General features: G+C 34.8%; 1 protein-coding gene across 2 annotated transcripts in view; it reads right to left on the bottom strand.

Moving 5' to 3' along the window:
* Positions 1 to 1,887: 1,887 nt before the first annotated feature.
* LOC130898508 (polyamine-transporting ATPase 13A3-like) overlaps positions 1,888 to 21,589 on the bottom strand; it is a 43,982-nt gene continuing 24,280 nt past the window's right edge. For both annotated transcript variants that reach the window (XM_057807864.1, XM_057807865.1), the window contains exons 3-16: positions 20,781 to 20,948; positions 20,585 to 20,652; positions 19,942 to 20,006; positions 19,732 to 19,888; positions 18,741 to 18,945; positions 17,851 to 18,049; positions 14,583 to 14,702; positions 13,834 to 14,015; positions 11,627 to 11,827; positions 11,383 to 11,571; positions 9,733 to 9,831; positions 7,926 to 8,471; positions 7,117 to 7,324; positions 1,888 to 5,080 (exon numbers count right to left, since the gene is read on the bottom strand). In XM_057807864.1, the coding sequence (XP_057663847.1) occupies positions 4,083 to 5,080; positions 7,117 to 7,324; positions 7,926 to 8,471; positions 9,733 to 9,831; positions 11,383 to 11,571; positions 11,627 to 11,827; positions 13,834 to 14,015; positions 14,583 to 14,702; positions 17,851 to 18,049; positions 18,741 to 18,945; positions 19,732 to 19,888; positions 19,942 to 20,006; positions 20,585 to 20,652; positions 20,781 to 20,948 (3,405 nt within the window). In that variant the 3' untranslated portion in view covers positions 1,888 to 4,082. The remainder of the gene's footprint in view (positions 5,081 to 7,116; positions 7,325 to 7,925; positions 8,472 to 9,732; positions 9,832 to 11,382; positions 11,572 to 11,626; positions 11,828 to 13,833; positions 14,016 to 14,582; positions 14,703 to 17,850; positions 18,050 to 18,740; positions 18,946 to 19,731; positions 19,889 to 19,941; positions 20,007 to 20,584; positions 20,653 to 20,780; positions 20,949 to 21,589) is intronic.

Genomic DNA, 21,589 nt, shown 5'->3' on the forward strand with positions numbered 1-21,589 from the left:
AATGACAGCACAATTTTAACTTTGACATCATATACAACTATAACTTTCCACTAAACTAACCCTGAAACAGCTGCTGAAAGGGTTTACTGAACTTCCCCAGCTGTTCTCTCCAATATTTTTTAGAGGTAGCCGACTAAAGTTATTTGAGCTTCCTCGTCCTCCCCTTTAAACTTTGGCTCGTTTTTATTTGCGTTTATTCATTCATAATTGCCACTTTTTTGCTACACCATTGAATACACACTTGAATTTTTGCACGATTACACGTAAATAAACAATTTCCGCTCTCAGCAAATCCCCGATTCGACGAGAACCAAATCTCGCCACGCAACAGTAGGATTCCAATGGCCCAGTAGTTTTTCGTTATTTTAACATACGGTAAGTTGAGGTTCGATTCAAAACGTTCCACATGAATGATATTTAACTCATCTTAGTTTTATTGGGTTCGACGAAAATAAAATAAATTTCTTATTATATTTTATTTTAAGATTATCATTCTCTATATTATTTCGCAGAAGAAGACAATTTAATGGCAATGTTTGTGTACTAATTTTATTAATATGACAACGCCGCAATAGCAAATTTTCCTCCTGTCTCGTCAGTCGTCGTAGCTCAAGAACCACAAAACTATAGTCTTGTCACATGAGTTAATTGTAAGAAGTTGGGGTAGTAAAAAAAATTTTTTAAATAACAACGATATATTTAAAGACAATGTTATAGGTACACTTTTTTTCGCATGTTTGCTGTATTTTACATAATCTATTTCCTAATTATATAAATACCTATATAAATAAAAATCTCCAATTTTAAAATCATTTTACCTGTCAATATCACTAAAAAGTAGTATATACTGCAACTAATGCGGAATTAATTATTTATTATACAAGTTTTATAAGACAATATTTTGTTTCACGCGTTTTCTAAATCTCGCAAAATCTTTGCTTGTAAAATACCAGACAGATGGGCGAACCAGTACAAGATAACCAACAATATTAACTCGATCACAATACTAGAAGAAGAGCAGCAAGGATTCAGATCAGGAAGATCATGCGTAGACGTAGTTTTTATTCTCCGACAACTAGTTGAGAATATAACAAACCAGCATTCCTATGCTTCATGGACTTCACAAAAGCCTTTGACCTTATTAGAGTGGACATTGTACAATAGAAATATACCTATGAGTATAATCCAGATCATCGAAAACCTATACTCTGACAGTCAACTTCACTTTAATGGTAAACAAACAAAACCCATACCAGTCGATATCGTTATCAGTCGCTTAGTCCCATAATATTAAATGGATTATATAATGGATGAAATCAAAAAAGGTGCGGCTAGGCAAAGGTTACGAAATTGGTGACAGAGAAATCAAAATCCTGTGCTACGCCGATGACGCCATGATATGTGCCGAAAATGAAGTTGATCTTCAAGGATTATTAGAAGTACTTTGGAATTGACATAACCAGTTAGGAAGATGCGGAACAAACACCAAAAACAACAAACAAAGTGATAATCAGGCTTATAATGACCTATGCATCAGAAACAAAAACAGAATCATTAATAACGAAACAACTCTTGGAGACCACAGAAATATATAACACTGTTATACCGAGAAAGAAGTGTAAAAAATGGAACAAACATATAAGTAGATTGAGAGATGCTAAACTGGTAAAAACAGAAAGGGGTAAATCTCCAATTGGAACACGGAGTAGAGGTCGACCACGAAATAGGTGGAGTGATAATCTGGAGTCAGGATGAGGAAAGATGTCGAAGAAGGAACAGGTCTATTATGAAGGCAAGAAGAAGAAGCGTTTTTTTGAACACGACGAGTGCTACAAAATTTTCTTATAAAACAAGTCTAATACAAATTATTTCTCTATTTTACTCCCATTTTCTATTTTGAATTAAAAAGTTGTTTAAATATTATACTTAACCCCGTTTTTAAAGTAGGAGGACTGATTTGAATTTATGTTGGCAATTCTGTAGATTCCTGATTGATCAAATCGCAGCCGGTTTTACATAGCACTTTTGACATATATTATGATTGACAGTTGTATAAATTGTAAACAAATAATCATTTTGTTTTTCGTCATGTTATTCTTATATTTTAAGTAAAATATAATATAGTTCTTGTCAGGACTAATTTGAAAATGTACTCAGATAATATTCCAAGTATTAGTAGGCATCATTCGCCCCCCTCCCCCTCAAAAGTAATTTTAGCCATTTGTCGTTTACAGAAAAGATGATTTGTTTAAACAAATCTCAGATGATGAATCAGATAAAAAAGCAAATTGTGGTAACTATAATTGGATGGTAATACTGATAAACTCCATAAACAATTGATGACACGTCAAATATAAAAAGATTCAAAGTTTTTCTTAAAAATATAAAAAAATAGATTAAGAACGAAGTGGATAATTCAATTGCACACCTCCATAATTACTTGAAGTGGCAGAAGAAGCCATAAATAATTCGCTCTCTAAAAAGTCGCCGTTATTACACCCTGATATTAGTATACGTTCACCAGAAGCCACTTCAAGGGCACTAAAAAGATTTTCAACTGTGATGAGACGGGAATCGCGGTGAATCCCAAAACTTACTCTAATATATTAGCGGCAAATTGCTGATATCACATCAAGAGTTTGAACTGGGTCTGCCACCAGGAGGAAAGGCTGAAGTGAATGAAACTGGTTAGGTTTAGGTAACATCAGAATTTCTTTTAGCCTGATTCAAAAAGTGCTCTATCCTCTGATCTCACCATATTCAACTCTGTACGTTGCTTTACTGAGACCAATTAGTGGTTACTATGAGGAGGAAGTTCGGATGGACGAGATCTAATTCTCGAAAAATGGTGATATTATTTCAAATTTCTAGTTTAGTTAGAGCTGCATTTATTCGAGCATGTACGACGCAGAGCGCTTCAAATGGCTTCAAGAAAACAGGAATTTTTACTCCTGATAATACTGTTTTCACTGATGACGATTTTCGCACTGCGGCTACAACAGACATTGAGTTGATCGATCAAGATCAAGCTGATGATAAAAAACTCCATAAGGATATTATTGAAGAGGTTTATTCAATAGTGACGAGAGATGGATTGTTCAATCTACCACAATGGTCTTATATAACAGATTTAGTAGTAAAAAGCACATCATATCCAACAGTGTCTTCAAAAATGTTGTGCCTGTTCCGAAAATTGAACAGAACAAACAAAGAACGTCCAAAAAACAGCAATTGTCCATGAGTTAGAAAAAGTTACAGGAAATTATTAAAGAGGCCAAAAAAGTGGAACGTGCAAAAAGAAAAACATATTTAGATAATGAAAAGAACGTTATTGAAAGGAATATAAAGAATAGAGAAAAAAGAGTTGCGTTGGAATTTCTGGAAACGTCTGCGAATACACTGTTTACACCACTACACCAGTCTCTGAAGACGATAACGAATTTAAAAAGTTTACCTTCAGTCTCTGAAGACGATAATTTGGTTATCGAAACGCGCGTCAGACTGTGTAATTGTGAGTGGTGGTGAATATCTGGTTCAGCATGTCACAATTGGTGCTGACGTTGATAGTGATGACGATGAGGCCGTTTTTGTGTGCCTCCTAACTTAACTAAACAACTTAAATAGCTGCAAAGTTGACTTTGCTATTATTTCCAATTAATTGGTAATTTTTTGTAACCATGGTTAACGTGTAATTGGGCGTAATGAGGAATCGCAATATTCAAAATATTTTGCACTTCATATCCATGTTTGCTTTTTTTCTTATGATGAAACATAACCTCAATTATAGATTATTTTCTTCAATCTAAGTACCTAGATTTGAAATTTTATATTTAAAAAACGAGTTTAAAGCTAGCCGTCTCGTTCCGCCCCGCATTCCCCCAAGAAAAACGTTTGCATATTGTGTTATAGGTACAAAATAGAAAAATAGGATATTCCATACTTGTCTGATAATAATCTGTGTCCTCACGTGTTGCACACTATACTTTTCTGATTACCTACATGAAATATTTGACAAAGATAAAACAATCAACTAGTCATGTATCAAAAATTATTCGCTTACATTTTTCAAAACAATTTTCTAACTACCTAGTCTCATCATCTACATAACCTCTATTGTTGATACCATTAGTAATTTCTCCTGAATTATAAACTGTAGTTTCCTTATAATTTACGTTAGGCCAACTGGAATCTCTATTTAAATCACTCAAAACTACCAAATATTTTTTATGAGACCTGTGAATGCTTCTGAATTTCGGTACAATAATTTTTCCCAACAAACATTCTACTAAAACGTCCTCGAAAATAATACTAACGACGAAATTAACAGCGGCTATAACTATCATAGCAACAGCCCCTTCAATGGGAGTATCTTCAAGGTCCATTATGTCTCTAACCCAGTCGAAAGGTATCAAAGTCATCCAAACGCAAACTGCACATGTTACGAGCAACGATAAAGTAAAAGGTATGTTCGTATATAAAGGTCTTCTATAAGGACTTCCTTTTGAAAATACGAAGCACATTGTAATATATTGGAACATAGATACTGTGAAAACCGCGTAATTTTCATACGATGTATAATCTTGAACTGAAGACTTGACGTAAACGAAAGCAGAGAACCAACTATAAGTTTGAATCCAATAATAAGCGAAAATTTGAAAAACTGCGCATAATATTAAATAACAAGCTATAGAACTAATAGGAATAAATCCTACCAACGAGTTTTCCGGCGCCGATTTATATAAAACTTTATTAGCTTTCGTCATACCGAAGAGAGAAGCGAAATTTAATATGAGGAATATGTCGATGTAAAGGAACTCGAAAGCTGTCAAATTAGCGTCTATGTTATATAATATCATAACCGATGTGAATTCTATCAGACTGTAGCATAGCATAACTTTAAATATTCCGAAGGATGTTACAAGTGCTGCTCGTCCTTCTTTGATCACTTTCGGTACGCACGAGATGTTTTGAATTTTTGAAGTGAACGGTGAAGCTACGCTGGATTCCGCTTCTGATAAGGAGATTCCTACGTGAGCTGCTTTGAGTGCACCGCAGTCGTTGGCACCGTCTCCGCACATCGCTGGAAAAAAAATTTTTCAGTAAGAATCTAAAAGATTTGTGGAAATTAAGTGATGAGTAATTTAGTCGTTTTTAGTACGTTATGAAATCTTTTCACTCGAAGAAAAAATATATATATATAAATATGTTCTCGATATAGAGGAATTTTAATTTATCAAAATAAGATGTAATTTTGTTCTCACAAGTTTTTTTGAATGAATAGTTATTTGTATGCCAAGAACTATACAATTTGTAAATGTGTTTTCGATAGAATAAATTGATTGATTCGTATTTGTGGTGGGTGGAAGAAATTTATGCAAAATCATCGAAGTGAAACTGTCAACTGTCAATATTGAAGTGGTTAGATTCACATTTAAGAAATTTAAAGTTGTCTACTCCAGAGCGCCCCGAAAGTGTTTTGCAGTACGGAACTGTCACTTTCACTACATGGAACACTCAAAACGTAACTTTCGGTATGTAAATGAATACAGAACGAACAACTTTCAGATGGCGTCGTCTAAAAAAGATTTTTGCATCTTACGTAGATATTTGTGCCAGAGCCGTACTTAAGAAGCCAAAGATCCACATGAGGTTATGTTTTGTTAAGAAACAAGTTTTACCATGGTTTAAGGTATCAACGGGAGTAGATAGAAGAGAAAGCAAGTAACAGAAAGTATTTAACTGTAAGAACCGATGAAAATGTCGACCTATTCCGAATTCTTATTCATTTAGTCGATTAGAATGGATGTACATTATATTTTGATTAATGAATTGGAAATAGGAGAGATATGTGCGAGTTCATTAACGAATTATTTGTCTTTAAAAACATCCCCGAACCTCGTTATTCACCTGACGTGAGTCCTCCTGTTTTTCTTCCTTCCTAAATTATCTGAAACAATGACTATTGGTTTTTGGATGATTAGAAAATGTTCAAAAGGTTGTAACCGACCAGGTTAAGGCTATCAAAGTAAACGAGCTCAGCTATGAAGACTGGAAGAATCGTTTCCAAATTTACGTGGTTATTTAATATGAAGTAAGATATTTAATATGAAGAAGACAATCGAATTTCTTTAAAAAATTAGTTTCATCACTTAATTTTCAACACCAAATTGTATTATAGACTGAAATATGAATTTTTTTCAAACTCCGATCGCTCCATGTAGACGCTACGCGGGCATTCGCTGTAGGCGACTGCGAAGCTCTCGCACTATACACTCCGCCATTGTTGACATTCAGGCGTCAGTCGGCGTTGTGCTACAGCCACGTAAACACGTCCGCCTTTATTGATGGTCCCGCCAAGTGTGATTTACGAAGTGTGTTCGTTTTTTACAGGCTGAAGACCATAGTGCTGCAGAAATCCATCGGATAATCAGTCGCGTGTATGGAGAAAACTTAATGAGTGATGGTGTTATGCGTGAATAGTGTCGAAAGTTTAAAGAGTGCATGATGAAGGGGGCCAAGGACGCAAATCTGTCGTTTCAGATGACCTGGTTCAACAAGTTGACTGAATGGTTCAAAAAAACCGCAGATTCACCACTACTGCTTTGTCTACGGACTCTCTACTTGAATTCATTGGCGGCAGCTTTCTTTGAAGAGAGTATTGAAAAGCTTGTCCATAGATATGACTCAATCTATTCGGTAATTATGTCGAAAAGTAACAAGTGTACCAATCTTTTGGTAATAAAATTATGGTCTTTAATTTATATCGGAGGCTGAAAAAAAAATGGCCCTTATTTTATCAATTTATTAAGTTGTGGGATCAGATTTTGGATCCAATCAAAAAATAACAAGTTTCTATCAAATTGTCAACATCTTTCAAGTGACTTTAAACTATAAACAATCAAATAATAGTTCGTTCCTTCAATATTATTATTTTAATAAACCTTACATAAAAACAGCGAGCCTTAGCTATCCGATTCCATACGAAGACGCAGTAGGGGCAAGAAGGGAATCTACGTGTATGATAACGCTATCAACGCGGGCCTCTCATATATTAAACGTTCATATCCGTGAAGAAGGAGTTGCTAGTAACTAATAAAGTCACAAGTGAATCCTTACCAACGTAATATCCTATGGTCTTCAATTCTTCGACTAATTGTTGTTTTTGCATGCCCGACATTCTAGCGAAAATTACTCCTTTTGTTACTATTTTTGGTATTAATTCTGGAAAGTACGTCACCACGTTTCCCCAAGATTTACCGGTAACGGCGAAACAATAATTTCTCGGTTGGTATTTTTCTATATCAGACCTAGTCTTGAACTGTTTCTGAAAGAAAAACAAGACAAAAAATCATTTTACTATATACAAAAAGTATTTTTATGAAAATGATGTTTTTCATCGTTGCGGTTTTAACACTAAGAGTTGCCTTAAGCGCTTCATGGGTACATGTTTGATCTTCTTCGATGACATGTTTGTTTCCCTCAATGTTGCCAGCGGTAATTGAAAGAGACGAGCCTACCAGCACGTGCCTCATCACCAATCGATAACCGTCCTCTTTCAAACTCTCTTTACCAGCAAAACAGAGTTGCACGTACAAGACAATCATCAAGACTTATGCCGAAAGGTAGATGTTCCGTCGCCATTGCCATCGTGGCTGGCGTGCGGGAAGAAAGAGTCTCCTCGGTTTTTAACACTTGAACAGTTTAATTCATGCTCTGGAGAAACAAACTTTGTATGAATTGGTATCCTTGGTATCCTTAACGAGTGTAGGAAGAGCCCCAAAATCTCTGGATACGCTTCTTGATAAAACATCGATTTAATTCTTAATAATTGGATAAACTAGAAATTATTTGACGTCGAAACGAAAGGACCCAAACCCAAAAAAATAGTAGTGTATTATTAGAAAAAAATAAAAATGAATACTAACTGTTATATCGGCTTCACTAATAATTTTATAGCTGATGGTGGCCAGTTGTTGATCGGTCGGTTCTTCAGTTATAATCTCGATGATATGTTGATTAGGCTCCACCATTCCGCATTCTTTAGCCACGTGAACACCGGTTTGAAGGTTATCGCCTGTTATCATAACAACTTTCAAATTAGCTTTAATCAGCGTATCTATTATACCGGATGTTTCCGGTTTTAATTTATTCTCTAAAATTATCAATCCGCTAAATTCCAGATCGCATTCGACTTCTTCTCTAGCAATTTTATTGACGGTATCGGGACTGCTTATCGTTAAATTTTTCGTAGCGACTGCAATTACACGGTAACCTTGTACGGTATATTTTTGTACTTCGTCCATAAGATTTTTCGGTAAAGTCGACGGTTTGCTCAATGTCATGATCATTTCCGGCGAACCTTTGCAGAAAACTGAATATTGATCATGGTGTGTGGAAAAAGCGATTACGCTCATACGCTGTAGTTGTGATATGAATTGGAATTGTTTAATTATTTCTAGTTGTACGGCGATCTGTAACAACAAAAAAAAAACAATTGATATTTGTAGTAAAAATATAGAATGGATATTGATAAAATTAACGGATATGAATGTAAATAAAACCCATTTCTGTTTAGTATACCCTAACAATTCGTTTTACTTTATGTTCTTATATCATTTCTGTTGTAAATAGTGTCTTTTTGGCCTCGATTTTGCCCCACTTTGAGCTATCAGATTAAATTAAACTTTGCATACTTGTTAAAGACTGACGGCAATGCAATAATTTTACCAAAATATCTGATTATCCTGATTAGATTCCCCAGGAATCATAAATTTCTTTTGGTATACTTTGCATGAGAGTAAGATTGGTAGAGCTAGTGGACGAACTACGAGGGCCGTTTTTTTTCAACCTCAGATAGGCTATAAATAAAAGACAAGTTCATATAAAACAATAATTTCATTATATCTGTGGACAAGCTTTTCAATACCCTCTTCAAAGAAAGTTGCCGCCAATGAGTTTATGCAGAGTACAAAACAGACCTTGCAACTTCTGGAAATTCCGTAGACAAAGCAGTAATGGTGAATCTACATTTTTTCAACCATTTTGTCAACTCGTTGAACCGGGTCACCTGAAACGACAGATTCACGCACGCAATATCACTCACGAAGTTTTCCCCATACACACAACTCATTCTCCAATGGATTTCTGCAGCACTACGGCCTTCAACCTGTAGAAAACGAATCACACTTGGTGTGAGCATCAAGAATGGCGGACATGCTTACGTGGCTTTAGCACAACGCCGACTGACGCCTGATTGTCAACAATGGCGGAGTGTGTAGTGCGAGAGCTTCGCAGTCGCATGCCCGCTTTCATCTGCCCGCGTAGCATCTGCATGGAGCGATTGGAGGTTGAAAAAAACGGCTCTCGTATGTTAGGGCACAGTCCTAGACTTACAAAATCGAGATGCAACCATCAACACATTTGTAAATATTAAAGAAGGAGTTAACATGGGAAATTTGAAAAGCAAAAAAGTAAATACAGTTTGAAAACACTGAGAATCATTGGTTTTAGGGTTATACTAAAATATAAAATCTCTAATGACTTTTAGTGGACAAAAAAATACTACATTTTGAATGCACTATGGCCCCCAAACAACAATATATCAATGGAAAAAAATTGACACATCTGGTTTTTTGTGACATCAAGACATATATTTTATAAAAAGAATATACAAAATTTGTAATATGTTCGAAATACAATGATGTAGAATAAAAAAAAATATTTAATATTTACCCCTTTTTCCGAATAAGCTATATTTGGTCTGACGACGATGTGATTATGTTTCCTATCATCCATGGATTCTCCTATCACCCATCCAGTAGCTTCAAACATCTAAAACAAGTTATAATAAAATTTTTTCAATAGAGAAGACTTATAATATTAACAAAATGCTCATCATTATTTTTAAATGACTTTCTGTATAAACTAAACTTATTTTGCAATAAAAATTACGCTTATACAAATTAGTTTTCAATATAATTCCCTTTGTTTTTATATATTTATTATATACAGGGTCGGTTCTAAAAGTAGGACTGGTTTTTGCCTGCGCGAATGTGCGGACGAGAAGCGGTCTTCGTGCACCCGATAGAAGGGGTGGGATATTGGGAAAAATCGTAAGTTAACTTCCGGCCGTTGAAGAAATCAGATCGCTTGTACTGAAGCGTTTGCTGGAACAGAATAATTGCTGATAAATGACATTCCTCAAACCCAAGTTTTTGGGATCGTGCACGCGAAGTGTTGTCAAAGGAGCAAAGGAGCAAAAGGTCAGCCGGAAAGTGTTCTGCCAAGATATTTAGGGCCCCGCTAGACTTATTTATATTCCCAAGAATAAAATCTACGCTCAGAGGAAGCATCACGGCTCGGTAGAGGCTGTTTAACGCAGAAATTGAACATCATTACGGTCCAGACGGTCCTGGAAACTCGTTGGGAGCAGTGTATTGATGCGGAAGAGTGCTATTTTGAAAAATCGAGTTCTTTTTACTATTTTTATATTCTGTTACCGTATTAAGTATCTAACTAGAATGTTTCCACTTGAAGGTTGGCCTCACCTCGCCGCTGAGACTATCTCGTCTTTTGGCGTTCATAATGGGGCTTACTTGATCCAAAAGGATCAAAGTAATAGATCGCGTTGATGATCTTCATCATAAAGACATTAGGACAACAAAAACTATGGCCAACGCTTTCCACGCACATAATCGAGTTTTGACTTTCAAAGGTTTTCTTCGTCGTTCTTGCACGATTCGATTCTGAGGTGTTATGACGCATGAATATCTCTTCATAGGTGACAATTTTATGCTAAAAAATGTCCCTTTCTTCAAACGATCTAGAAACTACTGAGAAACGCGTTTTCTAGCTTCTAGAACATCAACAATCTTTGATCCTGATTGCAGAAGTATTTCTGAAGCCCAACTGCTTCCTGATTGGACAACAAGTTCTTCGGAAATTTCAAGCACTGAGAAGCATTGCGACTATGTGCAGTTTTTTCTTTGATCATACTGTTGCTAGGAAGACTGGTATCCATAACACGTAGATCATCTGGAACTCTTTGTGTTAGCGTAGATGCTAGCTATAAAACAGTTAGAGAGAAGTAAATCAACCCTAGTTGTCGATTATAGAGATGACAACTTTACCAATGGAATAGAATCAGATTTCTAATGAAATTAACAAACATTATAATAATTCTAATATAACAAAAAACCTTGTACTAGCTGTAGCCCCATCATTATCGATCAAACTATCTAATAATTTCAAATTAGAGACGTCCATTATCGTTTAAATGTCAATTATTCAAAATTATATTGAAAAAAGAGACGTATATAGAATATAGTTCGTAATACGAGTTGTAAGTACTCATGAAATAGTAATTTTTTCGTTATACGCTACCTTAATATCTAGAGGATCTCCACCTAACTGCTCTTTTATTACAGACAGAGAATGGCAGGTAGCCATTCCTTTAAAAAGAGCAGATGCCTTATTTAATTGTTTAACATCTCTCAGCGCAGGTTTCACTTCATTGTTTTCTACTGGAACTACGCCCCACATATCTAATTCATCTTCAGTTAATGTCCCAGTCTAAAAAAACGATCTTACTCGTATTTAAATATATTTAACCATCATTACATCGTACCTTATCGAAACAAACACAATCTATAGATCCTGATACGTTTATAACCCTCGAGTTAATACAGAAAATCTGTTTGTGTTTTAATCGATTGAGGGCGTACAATTTTCCTACAGTCATGGCGGCTGGAAGTGCAGGCGGTACTGCTATGGTAAATATATCTAAAGCTTTAATCAGTATATCAGTTGTTTCTATTTGTCTGGTACTCTAAAACAAAATTTAATATCATTTATTTAACATTCCCTTTTGGCGGTAGATACATAAATCTAATCTAAGAATATCTATGGAAGGTATAGACAATAACAGTATCAAAAATAATGGAACCAACGAAATAATTGAAATAATAAGCAACGAAAAGAAAGTGCTAAAGAAGAAGAAGCTGTTGCTTTCTTAACTGACACTTCTGGCAAAGGTTTTGATGTATCGTCTTTATCTTCATCGTTGATTTTTTCATTTGTATCTATCGCAGATTACATTTCGCCATCAGTGAAGTGAACCAGAGACTGCAACATCTTCATCCACTGGAACAAAGTTAGAAAAACTCTATTGTTGGTTCTTCATCATCCGTAATTATTGGAAGAGTTTCTTCAACTATTTTTGATGCAGTTGAACATCGTTTGTGGTGTTTCAGCTCTCCATGCCTTGTCAATCAGAACCGTGACATTCGCAGTTAGCTGCTTTTCGAGAGATTCCAAAACGAGCTTAATACGATAGAACGTCTTAAAATTATGGACGATCCCTTGGTCGAATGGTTGCAATTTGGAAGTTGTAATCGGCAGAAAGTATTATAGCTCTACGCTGGAAAAAAAACAGTCAAAATTTCCAGTTTTGTTCTTTCATGTCTCCGTTAACTGTTAAGAAGTTTTGTCGTCATGAAGTTTTTGTGTCTGCACGATCATTAGTAGGAAATGATTTTACTCATTTGAAACATCGCGATTTCATTGCTTTCTCTATCACTAATGGTTTTAGTTTTCTGATCCGACCAAATTCACTGCAAGTAAAACTGTCAACCTCTGTTTCATCAGTATTAGAAATGTCTCAGGAATCATAGTTTTCAATCAAAGTATTCAATTTAGCGCGCCAATCTGAGCAAACTTCATCATTAACACTTCTACTTTCCCCAAAATCATTTTTGTAAGCTACCCATCACTTGCCGCAAAGGTTTCGATGCTTAGAGTAGACGTGAGCTCTTTTACTTTTTCTTTTAACAGGTTTCCGCTTCTAGACACTTTTTGTTTTTTACCCCGTCTTAACCAAATGACCAGGTTTTCTTCCAGACGAGGAAATTCACCTCTTTTCCATACTCCAACAGCTGGAGTAGCATAAATTTTCTCCTTGTGCTTTATTATGATTGAGAGAATACTCTGAGTTTATAAGTGACTTATTCTTTACGATTTGTCGATAAGTTCGGATCAACGCGTCGTTTTGTTGCGTAGCGTTGGTGTTTTAAAATTTATTAAGTTAGTTCGAAAGTTAATGTTAAAGTTAAAGTTAAAGAATTATACAGAGGTTCGAATTATTGGTTTGAATGAACGAGAGTCGACTCGTTCTGAAGTCTGATATGTAAGAAACTAATGCGACTGTACTTTTAAAGAAATTTGAAGTACCAATTCATTTTGTTGGATGGTAGCAGATATTAAAGCATTGAACTAATATTTCATCTTCTTAAAAAATGCAGTTTAAGGTACGTGATCATGAAGAAATCAAAGAAAATGTAGAGACCAATCCATTCGTCAGTAGAATAGCACTAACGCCTTTAATTAGAGCCTGGTATAGGAAAATGTTCCAGAACAAAGAGGAATCCGGAAGAAAAGCACTCTAGAGGTAACTCTCCTGTCAAGTTCTGAAGTGTTATACTGCTATTATTTGAATCTCCTCACCAACTTTATTACACATTTACTTTTGTTAGTCAATAAACCAAAGAGAAATAGACAATGCGAGCAAGAGAAAATGGTCGTCGGTAACATCAGAAGGTGGCGCACTCAAAAACAACGAACGTACATGCGGAAAAAAAGAAACAGATAGTGAAAGATCAACAGAACAAGTTACAGCATATGTAAATTATGTTGGGATAGTAGCAAATATCAAATGATGATGATAAAACATAGAGAGATAAAAAAAATCGGAATACAGATGAAGATAGGTAAAGATAAGGACCCAATTTTGTTTCTTTTTGTTATTTATAAAACCGTATATTCCTAAAAATGCTTTACCTTAGATACCACTGTATATATGACTCCCAAAGTAGCAATTGCGAATAAAATTCCTATAAATTTATAGCTGTCAGTATCAAATTTGAAATCCGCAGGTGGTGGATATAAAATACTTCTAACAAGCTCTCCTTTCGTTGTTAAATAACCGGTTCTAATGACTACGGCGAAGACTTTTTCATTATCTAAAAAATAGATAAAATTAAAATCATAAATAAACAATTGTACCAACGTTTTTTCACTAAAACTGACCGAACAGCCTTAACAGTCTAGTCCCTTCTAATCTTTAGAAGAAGAAGAATCCTTCAGCTCTATGAAGACCTCAAGTATTTCTTTGCAATAGATCTGAGTAGCATTGATGAACGCACTTAATAAATTTATGAATGTGAACAATTATCCGCTCTTGAATATTTGTTTTTTCCATTCACAAGCTATTCAAAAGTTTTCTCATTTCACAAAAAATATTTTCTATTTTCAATACATGTATGAAGGAAGACATTAATGAAATTAAACGTTAAACGCAAAAAATAGTGGTCGAAACGTAATAAGGTCTTTAAAGCCCTTATTCACAGATAATCCTGTATGCAATGTGGGACAATTGACTAAATTATATGAGGAAATTCAAAAGAAACACCCGAGGTTGTTGACACGCAAATAATTGGTATTGTAGACTGCAATTTTTGCTATTTATCTTATATTGAAACAAGATGCATCATATTTTCTGTAAAAATTTAATAAAACCTTATACTTACGGTTACTTCTGGTTTGTATAATTTTTGTTCCATTAAAGAGGATATGATTTACGTTGTCTTTCAGCTGAAACGCCATAGAATCATTCGCTAAAGGCGTTTTCGTTATAGGTACAGATTCACCTGAAACAGATTCCTTTTTATCTCATCATATACAATCAACGTTTCAGCTTTCACTGTATATACCAAAAAAAAATTTTGTTTCCTAAGAAAAAACCAGCTTACAAAAGCCGGAGAGTACAAGTATCAAAGATCTACTTGTATTATACAACAAAATGTTTCCAATTTCGAAGATCTTACAAATATCACTATCGAATTATTGATTATCCAAACGTGAAAATTCTATACTGCCATGACGTGGTGGTTGTAAGAAGGTGCAGGAATACGAAGTTGTTTAATTGGTCAACCAAAGTGTACCAACGAGCGTCAGCATGGGCGGATTTAGTTCAAAATTTTTGGGGTGCCAGCTATCCTAAAGTATGTGTCACTGTATGCTCAAATTCCAACATCCTATTTAAATGGTCCGTTTTAAGCCTATCCCAAGTAGGCCCTAGCTGTCTCATTTATTATAACAAAAATAAAACCCCTAACATTTTATTAATATAGCTCATTTCAGGTGAGAAAACTGTCAGAATTTTATTATGAAAACCGCCCTAAAATATTGCTTTTATTCGTTGCTAGAAAAGCTTTATGAGAATCTTTAAATAGTATTTATTTGTTTTTAAAGAAAATAGTTTGCTAACCTGTATTTAACCTTCAAGTTAATTTGATTTGTTTAATTAATTACCGTAGGAAAGAACTAAGGAATATAAAAATGTTCATAACAAATTAAATTAGAAGTAACATTATTTTAATGACACAGTACTGTGAAAACTTCAAGTTTAATAAGAAAAAAATGTACAACAAAAGATTGTTTTGTTTGTGAGTTAGATCGTGATTACTGTATAACGAAAGTCTTTTTATTCTTCATATCTCTTTACCAATTAGGCTTTCCTTATATTCGTCGACCTTTCGAAAGATACAAGTCTGCTAGTTTATCATAGTCCATGTCCTTTACTATGTCACTTTCTGAGCATTAGGTCCGTCAGACGTTCTTAGTTCATTGTCGAACGCAGCCAGTTGTTTATTCTCCGCATTGCTGAGAATGTCCTTTCACAAGTAGCACTGTTGGAAGGCAAGCTAAAAGCAACGCACATCATTTTCTGTAAATTAGGGTACGTTGAAGCACTGCGTTAGGCGACGAGATCTGCGAAATCGATTTGTTACATCGTGTTAAATTGCTTGGAGAACAATGTAAACCGCATTCGAGATTTTTTTTCACGATCTGAACTTCCTTTGACGCTGACCAGTCGATATCATTTGAGCTGGTGTGACAATGGCAGCAAAGAATGACATCTAAAAACTATTTACGTAAATAGGTCGCGCTCAGCTCTATGTCAGCAACAAACTCAGCTCCACATTTGGCACGTTTCCAAAAACTTATCCCAAATATTTTGAGGGGCCATCTCAATTACTAAGTTTTAAATTTAACAAGTTAGGGATATGATGAAGTGAAGACTATAAAAATGGTCTTCCAGTTAGTATACAAAGTTGAAGTTGCTTGGAACGATGTGCCACAAACAGACAGCGATCAGTATCTTTGGTATCAAGATGTGTTCTGCAACGAGTACGAACTCAGTTCAGGAACAGTACCTTTTTATGGAAGGTGTGTCCACAGTTGATGTTAATGAAACTTCTTGTGAATACATTAATATTATTCTGGATAAAAGGCTATCTTCATTAATGTGTTCTACAGGCTATCTAGGCCTAGGGAAAGAATGGCAATATTACATAGTTTTATATACTATATATCAAAGTCCTCTATTTTGCATTTTCCACACAATATTTCTCCATTCCTTCCTGTTCACATTATTATTTTTTAGGTCTTCCATTACACAGTCATACCATCTCTTCTTTGGCCGCCCCTTTCTCTTTTTCCCTATTGGTCTTTTTGCAGGACTAATTTTGACATCCGTTCTCTCAAAATGTCCCAACCATCTCACTTTCTGTCTCTTAATAAACTACCTTATTGTAGCTTTTTCATAAAGTTCCTTCAATTATTTATTAGTTCTTCTCCTCCAGCCATCTTCTGTGTGTACTCCTCCTCTTAGTATCCTCCTCTCCCATCTTTCCATCATGGCTTCATCTGCCTTTTTTAATATTCATTATTTTTGTTTTTCTTGACACGTATTTTGGCTTCATCAGTGATCTAATACTTCCTTGAGTTATTCTGGCTTTCAGTTCTAATTCTTCTACTTCATTGTCTTCTATTACTATTCCTACATACACAAAGTTAGAAACTCTTTCGAAATTGTACTCTGTACTGTCTTCTCTTGATTTATTTCTAGTCCAAAATTTTTGGCTTCCTATTTCAATTTTATAGAGGCTATCATATTCCCAAAAACCAAAAAAGTCGATATATTCTTTCTTCTGGCTGTAATACTTCATCTTGTATCTGTTTTATCTGTTGTAAATAAACAAATACCTCAATTTTCTAAAAGCTGGTGCTGACCAATATGCTAAATGGTTTTTGACAATCTAGGAGCCACTAGAAACAAAAGTTCTTATTTCAGGTAATAAATCCATTGGAATTGGATTTTGAAGAGATATATCAGAAGGCCAGGATGTTGACTCAGAGTGCAACCACTCATGGCCATGAAACCAAATGTCTGAAGTTACTTGGAGACACCCCTCGGGAAAAAATGTCAGCAGGATTCGAGTCTGTTGGAACATATCTCCAAGTAATCATATGGGAGTTCGAAAGATTCTGAATTTCAGTAACGCGGTTAGCTACAAATATTTGGAGGGTATGTGGAGATGAACGTATACAAGCAATGACCACAGTTGAATCGCTCCAAATAAAAGTTTCGGAAAAATGTATGGTTAAAGAAGATTTCACTTTTTCGACAAGCTTTGCCAGAAGGACAGCAGCACAAATCTTCAAACGAGGGATACTAAGTGATTTTAAATGAGGAACACAAGTCTTAGAATTGAAAAGATTGATTTGTAACTCTCCATCAAGGTTCAAACTTTTTACATAAACGCAAGCTGCATACGCAGATTGTGAGGCGTCTGAAAATCAATGGAGTTCAACTAAGATGGGATTTGGACAAAAGTCTCTTGATGAACGCAGAACGTACAACAGCAGCGACAATTCGGTCTGTATTAACCTTCAAATTTTCTACTCTATTTTCGACTTTTGTTAATATAACTGAAGGAAAAAGAAGATTACCTGTTAGCATACTCTCATTAACAACACAATTTCCTGTTATTAATACTGCATCGCATTGCATATCACATCCTCCTGGTGGGATAGCTATCAAGTCTCCTGGTACCAATTCCGTTGTGGGTATTTCGGCGAAAACGCCATTCCCTCTACAAACTAGGGTTTTATCAACCAAATTGACTGTTCCTTTGAGATTTCTTTGATTCTAAAATAAAATATTAATTTGTAAAGAATTAGTTTTTATAGCAAAATCTACTGATCGTGGCTCATATCGAGTCGAAATAGGTAGAATTAGTAGATGTGACTTATACATATAATAAATAATGAGCATTAAATTTTGTAGTTCAGGCGCGAAGAAGTCGTTTAAAACTTTAAATTATAGTTCTTTCAATATCAATTGCAGAAGACAGTTATACGAAGAAAAATCAATATTTCATAAATACGCACGGCACTCATACCAAATTAAGAAATGAAAAATAATGTTTACTCCCCGTATAAAAATATAAAAGTGCTCAGTACGCGTCTGGTACACCGTTTAAACCAAACGTCCTTACATGTAGGTACATTTTACTCGTCTATATACGTTTTATAATTTAATATTCAGTTGTAGCAAGCTTACGAGCTATAATAGTAAGATAAACATATTTTGAAAGTATTTATAAAAATAATAAATTTATAAAATGATTTGATATTGAAAGAACTAACTGTCACCGTGCGTTCTCTACAATAATTTGTCGTAGATATGAATTGACACGAAAATAAGTGATGATGTAACTGATGGTACCGTAGGTAATTAGTTTGAACGTTTTCGTAGTGGAAATGTGGTTGTGTAATAAGCAAAAGTTGAATATGTACTTGAATATAATCGTAAACATTTATGAAATATTGTTACTTACCTTTCTCGTTTGAATAATAGAGGTGGAAATACCGAATGCTGACATTACAAATATAGCACCAGTATAGTAATAATAACTTTCACAAAGCCATACTATTAAACTGAACAATTGGAACATGTAGAATGGTGTTAGTGCTTCTAGTGCTAGTAGTGTTAATATTGATTGAACTGGAACTGATATTTCGTTGTCACCATATAATAATCTCCTGAAAATTATCCAAAATTCAACGAATCATACGTAAAGGAGAGATCAAACGTGAAATATATGAACCACGTTTGGTACAGAATTTAGGACTTCAAAAATAGGTTAAAATATCAAAATTTGCTTTGTAAACAAAATATTATTTATTTTTCACATTAGCCAAACAAATTTTTGGATTAAAATGTCTTATAAGTCAGAAATATTGCGAGGACTTTGTTTTGTTATATAGACTATGAAAAAAAGTTGAGCAGCGAGCTGGAAATTTTGCAGTTTCCAGTAGAATTACATTTTCGAAATCATTGAAACTTTGTCTCAAGCGAGTCGCCTATCCACCTAACAACGATAACATTAAAAAAATTGAGGAAATCGTCATTTTGGCATCGGAAATGAATTGAATTATTCAAAAGACTTTGAACCTTTGCAAAAGCAACAGTGAGTACAGGTCGCTTAGACGACGAGACTAGCGGTTATGTATAATTAAATATATAATTTGTCAAAACTGCACAGTAATTTATAAAATGGCGCTTTAAAAATGAAACGAAAAAAAAATATGTTCTAGTTGGTCGAATATCAAGGTGAGGCTAATCGTTTTCTTTGATTACCGTGATGTAGTTCCCAATGAATTCATTTCAGATGGTCAAACGGTCAATGAGGTGGTGTCTGGTCTGGTGTTTGAGGTGCCTACGTGAAGCAATTCGTCCGAGTCAATATTAAAAAGTTTAAGAAGAATAAAGAAATTAGTAGTATAATATCTGATTGAGGAATGTTAATATTTCGAAATTCAACTTACTTCACTTCTTGTTTCTCTTTACTTTGACCTTTTAAAGAATGTAATTGTGCCCTAGTTACGCCAGTATCGAACCCGGCTAATTTTACAAAATTTTCTGTTTCGTCGTCCCAAACATATAATAATTTCTTAAGTCTAATAATGCGAGCTCGGGTTAATCCTGAAAAAAAAAATTGTAAAAAGATCCGAACCAAAAAATATCTAAAAACTTACTTTTTTGTCTACCATCGCATAAATTGCATTCCAAAATATTTTCTTGTTTTTGATTCGCGGTCGATCTAAAATTTCAATACATTTTATGAATATTACATTCCATTGCAGTAACTGTTAGTAAGTTAAGAGAATATAGAAAGACAAGACAATCCTCACTGGAGGAAATAAGAACGTACGTAATATACTGATAAGTTAATGTTTCAGCAGGAAATGTTGAAAATCATATCATGGCTCCCTCTTTCATTGAACGAGATAAATATTTAGAACTGCTCCAACTTAATGTGATGCCAACTTTAGCAAACTTATATGATATAATATAGATCCAGGAAGATGGAACACCGTCTCATTACCAAATAAATAATCGGTGAATCGGGATGCGCGGATCGATAAATAGGCCAGCACGATCTTCTGATTTTGCGCCTTTAGATTTCTTTTTGTGGGATGTAAAAAATATTGTATCCAAAACTAAACCTGTTAAGTTAGATGAATTAAAAAGTTGAATCATATTAAGTAACGCTAGAAGACAGTTCTGTACCAGATTAGCCTGCTGCCAAGACGTTCGCGGCGAGCACTTTGAACGTATATACTATTAAGCATGATTACAAAAATTTAATCACGCGTGTTTGTGTGCTTTGTAACTTACCCTTCTTCATTGGCTTCTACGATCTTTACGTCCTTAATGAAAAATGTTTTGAACTTCTTATATACATCCTAGAAATAAAATAACCTCGTTCTACATATACTTTATTTGCTCTTATTACTTGAGCCGCGCAAATGAAGAATGTTTTGATAACGGGAAATAAGATAAAATTATTAATCAAATTTGATAAAAAACTTACGGTTATGAGAACTCTTTCCGCGTATCTGAGACTGGATCTAGTATGTGTTGCTTTAATGTACAAGTTGGGATACCAGTGAAAAAATATCCTTAGAGTTCCTACTGTCAGAATATACAACATCAAAAAGAAGTTCGATTTCAAGTTACTGTGGACGAATCCTTCAATTCCCTGCAACGAGAAAATCCGCTGAAATCTCTCATTATATGTTCAAAGAACTGGGACCAATAACGAAAATGGTCCTGGAAGTACCTGGCTTGATCTAGAGATGGCGGTAGTTACTACTGTATTAAAAAGTGCATAATCTATACAACTTAAATGAGGCCGTACGATCTGCCAAGACCAGCACCGCAGTGGTGGACCAAATGACTCCAAATATATTGAAGAAAATCCACGAAGCGGTACTGGATGATTGTCTAATGAAAGTACGCTTGCTAGTGGACATAGTAGGCATTTCAAAAAGTGCGGTGCATCGCATATAAAGCAGTGCAACAGAATGGTGCCGCGTTTGCTCACAATGGAACAAAAACAGCATCGTAAAGATGTTTCCATCGAGTGTTTGATAATGCTTCACAGAAATAAAGTCGTTTCATAACCATGGATGAAATGTGGGTCCATCAGTTCACACCGTAAACAAAAGAACAATCGAAACAATGGAGTAAAAGGGGAGAACCGGCTCCTATGAATGCAAAGACCGTTTCATCTGCAGGCAAGGTAATGGCGTCGGTTTTCTAGGATGCGCTTGGGATAATAAATAATAAAAAGAAGAACTATCAACAGCGAATATTATTCCAACTTATTGCAACGTTTTC

This window comes from Diorhabda carinulata, chromosome 10 (assembly GCF_026250575.1).
Source record: "Diorhabda carinulata isolate Delta chromosome 10, icDioCari1.1, whole genome shotgun sequence".
Classification (NCBI taxonomy): domain Eukaryota; kingdom Metazoa; phylum Arthropoda; class Insecta; order Coleoptera; family Chrysomelidae; genus Diorhabda; species Diorhabda carinulata.